Here is a 7,370-nt window from a genome sequence, read left to right as displayed (position 1 = left end):
TATATTTTATTAGTTTTGAAGAAAATAGGATGAGCTTCGGGTTTCGGTTTAACTGCCTTTTAGGCAGCTAGCTACAAACTAATTTGCAACTTTCAGCTCGAGCCAGTTATGTTAAAAATTGGTTTGCAGTCTTGATTTTTATAAAGCTATTGGATTTAGCACACCTGACTCAATAAAATGTAGCACAATTAAAAACAAGTAAGAACTTCTTGTCGGGAGCTCCCGACTGGGGGATACCCTGAACCCTCTTCTTCCAACATCAAATGCATATATATATATTCTATTGTAGAAGCTATATGTCAAGTTTGGTGACTCTAGCTCTTATTATTTACCAAAATTTCCCAAAAAACAGAATAGCGATATCGATTCTTATCGATTGCTTGGAAACAGAGTAAGTTATCGATTATCGGCAACAAACTTGATCTGCGCAGGCACTATGAGCACCTACATCTAATTTCAAATCTCTAGCTCTTATAGGTTCTGAGATCCTTGCGTTCATACATATGGACGGACGGACGGACAGACAGACGGACATGGCTAGATCGACTCGGCTATTGGTGCTGCTCAAGAATATATATACTTTATGGGGTCGGAGGTGCTTCCTTCTGCCTGTTACATACATTTGGATTTTGCACAAATACAATATACCCTTATACCCATTTTTAATGGGTTCAGGGTATAAAAACCAAACATATCAAAGGCTTTCCAAAGCTTTATCTTATTGATTAGATTAAAGCTCAAGTCCGATTGAAAGTCAAATATACCTACAAATGGGATAAAAATTAACGTGTCAAAATAGTATTGAAAAATAACTCAACAAATGTTACTCACGATGTGTTATGATAGGGCCCTAATAGAAAGATATTCGTGATATTTTTTTAAATATTCCCCAAAAGTGTTAAGGCATAAGTATTTCTCGATGTAGATCATAAGGTGACAAAACCCTGTGCCCAATGAATGGTAATTCCAATTATTGTTGTTGTTTCCAAAAGCTTTAGCTATATGTATATTTGAATATATATATAATTTTTTTTGTATGTTTTCTATGCTAATTTCATTAAACATATGATATGCACTTAAAAACTAATGCAACTTAAGGCTAGACAACAAAAAGTTTCAACTTTTCTGAATGCAATTTGAATCACGTTCTGAATTGATTTACGTATAACGAATACATTTTAAGGCTCAGCTCCGAGAGATTTGTAAGCTATCTGCAGCAGTTCACTGTTGAATATTGTCCAATGGTCACTGTCATTGTCACTGTCACTGTCACTGTCACAGTCACCGTCTGTCACTGTCTCAGCCAGTGTTATCCCCAACTCCAACTCCTAACTTCAGATATCACAGTTTCCAGCACTACGAAGGCACTTCAAGTGCGCGGACGCGGTCTTGCCGACGGCAATTCGAGTCGGCCCGACTTGGACTCAGATCTTACGCTGACTGTACATGTCGGAAATGAGGCGCACAATGGTGATATCGCCGATGGTCTTGCGGAAGAACAGCTCCTCGATGGTGAAGCTAGATACCTTGTGCATCAGCGAGACGACGCCGAGCAGCGTCTGGAAGCGCAGCGGCTGATTGGGATGCGTGCGCGAGATGTGGTTGTGCAGCGCGTTGCGGGCATCGTTGTGCATGGCCGCTACCTTGCTGGACTCCAGCAGGCCACGAGACTCTGCCGAGGCACTGGAGTTGGGGCTGCCGCTGCCGGTCAAAATGGAGCTATTGGCCAGATCTTCGGTGGAGCTAGCCGCGGGCGGCGACTTGCGGAACAGGGAGATAGCGCGCAGGCACTCGTATTCCGTGCTGTCGATATTCAGATGGCACAGCTGGTTCAGAACGTCCTGGAAGGCGTGCACCTCGCGGGCAACAATGGTCACAATCTCGCGATTGGCATTCTCAGACTCATAGACGAACAGCAGCTGAGCAAAGTTCATGGGCATCAGATACTGGGCCATGGCCAGAATGAAGAACTCCTTCCAGGACTCCTCCAGCAGCAGCAGCTGGTCGGGCATAGGCAGCTCGGTGAAGGCGCGCACACTCTTGATCCAGTTCACATTCTTGAACAGATGCTCTGCAGCAGTCTCCTTGATATGCTCGGCGGCCATCAACGGCGGCGTCGGCGGCAGCGCCCGAGTAGCCAGCGCATTCATGTAGGCGGCGGTGGGTGAGAAGAAGCCATGGTGGCCCTGGTGCACAGGATGATGCGGCACACGCGGCACGGACAGATCGAGCACGGCGGCGGACGCTGGTGGCTGGAAGGCGGCGCTCAGTGCGGCATGATGATGACTACGTTGCACGCCCGGCATGGGCATGGGTAGGCCGGGAAATCCAGTCAAGGCGGCCGTATTCATTAGTATCTCTGGCGGTATTTGCGGCATCTCAGCGGCGCCCATCATTGCATCCTTGTACATGGCCATGTGACGGCGCAGCGTTGAGTTGCGTGGTCCGCGCTCATGCTGCACTGCATCCTTGTTCATGCCCACCTCGAAGCATTTGCGCAGACGGCAGGCGCGGCACTGATTGCGATGCGTCTTGTCCACGACGCAGAGCCCCTGCTTCTGTGACTTGCACACGTACTGGCGGGAGCGCCGGATGCTGCGCTTGAAGAAGCCCGCGCAGCCATCGCAGGCATAGATGCCGTAATGCTTGCCCGAGCTGTGATCCCGGCAGACCTTGCACGGCACATGGTACAGAATGCGACCTGAAAGCGGCAGAGCAGAAAAAGATTTGGTTAGTTTGTTTCGTCCTGGCTGCTGTGGGAACTAAGTTCTGAGGATTTCTGCCATGGGCAAATACTTACTCGATGCGGCTGGCGACAGCCGTACACTATTGTACTTTTGATCCATCATATCTGGCGAACCCTCCGACGATTGCATACCGATGTGGGGCGTAATTTTGGCGATTTAATAGACACAAATTTGAGCAGTATAATAATAACACGCAGACACACTTTTTGCACTTGCGCAATTTTTTTCAAAAATTGCTTTTTTATTTCAATTTGGTTTTGAGTTCGAGTTCGGTTTTGAGTTTTACGTCTGTTCTGGCGCCCAACAACACGACGGACGGGACGTGGACGAGCGAAGTGGACTCGTTGAGATCACGGATGATTGTGTTGTCTGCTCACCACCCAGCTCCTGTTTTAATAGTCCTGCGTCCTCTCACAAACCCAGCCGCCGTGTGCCATTCAGCGAGCAGTCGATCACCCCTAGGTAGCGACCGGGCGCGTTTATTGGTCGTTGCGCTGACTCGGAGTGCCAGACAGGGTTGGCCAGCTATAGCGCGCTCGCTTCCACCCATTGGTTCTAACGAGGCTGGCTGGCAGCGATTTTTGATCCTGCTGGCAGCGGCTGCCATTGCGAAAATTCATTGAGCAGCCGTCGCTCAGGCTCATTCTCAACTTTTCGCCTCTGGGGTTTTATGGTCTTTTTCCGTTGAGGTTCGCTCTGAGTGTCTACCTGACACACGCTCTCTCTTGCTCTCTCTCTGTTAGGCTATGTCTCTCTTTGATTTGGAGAGCCGGTCGACAGTTGTTATTATGAGCAGGCACATCCTCGTCAGGACTCATGGCTGGCCGTTTATGGCGCTGGCCATTGTTGCCGCTTGGTGATTTGTGTGAAGTACCTGTGGGTACATGTCGCGTTTGTCTCTGCTTCAAGGGTTGTTCGGCGCGGGGTGATTTTATTGTAATTGTTTTCATTCATCTATTGAACTAAGTGAACATTTATGATGCAATTGCAGCTGATGGGTCATACATATCAAAAGCCACTCTGTGGCAGCCACTCAAAAGCTGCAGCTTTAACCACTCGTGCCCAGCTCAAGCACTGCCACCCGCCACTCGCCACTCTCTTAACCTTACCTAAGCCAGCTTAGAGTATGCCTTTTGCAGAGGCAGCTCAAATTAAATTCAAGTGGCATCGTTTTAATCGCCCCACGCTTAACTAAGACCAACAGCCAGTCTGAGGTTTCTGCAGAGGCAGTGGCCTAATCGCGTGCCGCTTAAGCAGATTAGAGAGCACGACATGGACCAGCACCAGGACCAGAACCAAGATCAAGATCAGCCAAGGGCAAATAATTTAAAGCAAGCTTTTCGCAGAGGCAAAAACGCAACAAAAGGATCAACGCCAGAAGCAAATGCCCAGCATTATAGAATTCACGTGAAAAATATATTGTACTTAATAAATGTTAAGCAAGATCCCGTAAGTCTGGTGCGATTAAAACTCGAACGCCTAGCGCGGCCCGATCCCTAGCCGAGGGGTTGTCAATCCCTCGCCGGCGCTGCTGTGGGAACCTGAGCATTGAATGCAAATGCGTACGCATTGATATATGACAAGACACTTAAAAAGAGCAATTATATATTTCGATTCATATTACGGATGCGTAACTTGATCAATAAAATGCTTGCGATGATAGCAGCAACACCAACAAAATAAAAGGGCAAAGGGTCTAATTAGAATAGCAACCCCTCGAGTGGCCACTGGCTGCTGATGCTGAGGGTAGTTCCTCTTGGTGTCTAGATTGGGTGCGATGAGCATGTGTCCTGGACACCCACCCACCACCGAGCACCAGCGTCAGTCAGTCAGTCAGTCAACTCAGGCTTCTCAGGTGTGCAGCATGGGAATGCGTTTGCGTGTGATGTTATGATGCCTACATAACGATGCAGCTCGCAGATCATTAGCCCGTTGAGTGAGTCAGAGAGGGATCTCATTCTCTCCTTCCGTTGATTATGATGCTCTAGTAAACCAGATGACGATGACATATCAATTTTTAGTGTGTACTATATTCTGACCATCGGTCAATTTGTGACTGGTTTAGGGTTTGTCGTGGGAACTCATGAATATGTATGATCTTCGCTTCAGTTGATGCTGTCTATGGTATAGCTGACAGCTGTACTCGTTATCAAACTTTCCCACATAATTCATAAGTACAAAAATTCCTCAGCTCCAATTTCAATTGAAACTTGCCTACGGGAAATTTTCAGGAAAACGCCGAGCTGTACATTCATTCAAGTTAAGTACAGCTCCATTACTTAATGAAGTATCGAAACGCCGGCGAGTTGCTAATTCCGCTAATCCCAGTGGATTAGCGCTAAATCCACCACAAGTCCTTAAACAGCAGTCGCACTCAGGCAGCTGAGCTGCAGGCCTTAGGTAGCCTACTTGAAGGCCAAAAAATGAACAAACCAATTCCGGAGAAAAGCGCTCAACATATGACTTTTTAGCAAAATTCCTTTAAAACAATAAAAAATGGACTGCAGGTTGGGCGGCCGACTTGCGCCTTGCGAAAGCGAAAGGGTTTGCTCGGGTGTCACGAATGCGCCAGGTATAGCCTGGGCATAGCCGACCCATAGTCGCCTGGCCAGAGGTCGGCTGTGGCTAATGATGATGTTCAAAAACTGTAGTTAGCACGTTTTTGTCTTCGAAGAATGCCAAGAAAGGCAACCAGGTAGCAAGTTGCTTTGAGCTGCCAATCTTTATGGCACTTTCGCTGCATTTTTATGAATCGCCGCTGATAGCGAGCGAAAGGGTTAACACTCATAAATGTGCAAAATCGGTGCAACTACAGTTATTCCATTGTATATACCATTGTATGACATTGTTGTTAGGCGTCTGACGACGCCACAGTCCTAATGACGCTTCGGCCGAACCGAAAGGGTTAAGGCATTTTGGAAATTTTCTTCATTTGCTTTGGCGCAGAGCGGAAAATTTCGTATTTTACTGTTTATGACCGAAAAGTTGCTACCGTTCATTGAGCAGCGCGAACCATCGCCGGCTGTTCCATCACCCTCACCCTCACCCGCAGCCGCACCCGCACCCTTACCCTTGCCATTGCCTATCATTATGAATCGCGCCAGACTTTTGATGGGAAAGTCCCGAAATGTCATTAGGTGAACGTTTTGTATTTTGTTTATGGCTTGGTCGTCAGCATTTTACGTGTACTTACGTGTTGCACCTTATGTAGATCATGTTTTCTTTCAGATCCATGTGTGCCATTGTTTTAGGCGCTTTTGCCTACCTGGTCAAAAAAAGTCTAACACTTTGCCTGAAATTAAATATCGAAAAAGTTTTTATGAAACATTTAACGTAATACATTTCATGAAGGAATTATAATTCACTATGCAATGGTATAAAAACCCCATACAACATTTACAAAGGTTTCCATACCTTTTTTGTTATTTTATCAAATTTAAATAAGAGCCTTTGGATAAGTTGTCTGATCAAATTTTTGAGTTATCTACGCAACAAGGATTCGAGTTTAAAAGTAAGATTAAAAGCTTAAAGTTATATCATATTCATATAATAATATTTATAATAATAATAAAAATAAAATGCCAATTCAAAATATTGTAAGCTGTGTTTAATTTACCTTAAAAAATGGTTTTTAAACAATTTTATTAAACAATAATAACCATAATCATAGTAATAATGATAGTTATACAAATTGCAACAAAAAATTAGCCATAAAAAAGTGATAATTGTGTTTGAGTTTTTAAATTTATCTATAAATTTATAATTATCTGTTGAACTTTATGAAGTGCTCTTTTTAATAACATTATTAATAATAATCATTATTAATAACATAATTTTAATAACATTAATATAATAAATAATAATAAAATATTTATTAATAATATACTATTATTATAAGTTAAAGTAATAAAATAAAAACAACAACAAAAATTACAAAAAATGTGGCAATTACAATAAAAATTATATTTTAGTTGTCTTTAATTGATCAGAGAGTCTGAAGAAATTGGCTGAGTCCTCTAAATACAGTCTAACAAATATGTAAATTTCTGCTTCATTATAAAATATGATCTTTAATTCATGCTCCCAAACATTTCCTGTTGTGTTTTTGGCGCGCACAACTTGGGTTTTTGAAAAGGGTATTATAACAAATCACCATCATATGAATATTTTTGGCGCCCATATTATGTAAATTTATTTTTGAAAAATACGCATCCAATGTGCGGAAATGGGAAACCGTTTCAGGCAACTTCCGTTCAAACGAGAAATCAATGCAGCTCAGCAGCTAAAGCAAAGTTCATAAAAGCAAAAAGCATGTCAACCCGAAAGTACAAACAGACAAGTCTCCAAGAGTCAGACAAAGGATTGAAGGATTCACAAGGCGAGGCGACTGCGACATCAACAGGAAGCGACTCAGAAATCACATCGAAATGGCTGAGCAGCCAAGCTTGCGAGCAAGCATGGAGGGAACCCAGGAAGTAAACTATTAGAGTCCCAAAAAGAAATAAAATAAAATAAAAATAAAAGGTACAACAACTACAAAAAGCGCAATAATTATACAGTGCACAAATTGAATCAGGGCAGAGCTGGGAACAGGGACATGGTAGCTGACAGATAGGCAATCTG

General features: G+C 43.9%; 1 protein-coding gene across 1 annotated transcript; it reads right to left on the bottom strand.

Annotated features, from left to right (window-relative positions):
- Positions 1–1,342: 1,342 nt before the first annotated feature.
- Positions 1,343–2,998, bottom strand: LOC115771857 (protein tailless). The gene is made up of 2 exons (XM_030717737.1): positions 2,801–2,998; positions 1,343–2,701 (listed from the first exon to the last, which is right to left on the bottom strand). Exons 1-2 carry the CDS (start codon positions 2,874–2,876, stop codon positions 1,425–1,427), a joined length of 1,353 nt encoding a protein of 450 aa, XP_030573597.1. The 5' UTR covers positions 2,877–2,998; the 3' UTR covers positions 1,343–1,424.
- Positions 2,999–7,370: the final 4,372 nt, after the last annotated feature.

The sequence above is a fragment of the Drosophila novamexicana genome, unplaced genomic scaffold (assembly GCF_003285875.2).
Source record: "Drosophila novamexicana strain 15010-1031.04,08,12 unplaced genomic scaffold, DnovRS2.1 tig00000108-arrow-pilon, whole genome shotgun sequence".
NCBI classification, from domain to species: domain Eukaryota; kingdom Metazoa; phylum Arthropoda; class Insecta; order Diptera; family Drosophilidae; genus Drosophila; species Drosophila novamexicana.
Note: the sequence above shows the minus strand (reverse complement) of the source record. Positions and strands in the feature narration are given on the sequence as shown.

Bases quoted from the DNA above. Each gene is read 5' to 3' on its own strand.
- LOC115771857 (XM_030717737.1), bottom strand. From the start codon at position 2,876: ATGCAATCGTCGGAGGGTTCGCCAGATATGATGGATCAAAAGTACAAT. The intron at 2,702-2,800 runs GTAAGTATTTGC...TGCCGCTTTCAG, and splicing joins GCTGTCGCCAGCCGCATCGA to GTCGCATTCTGTACCATGTG.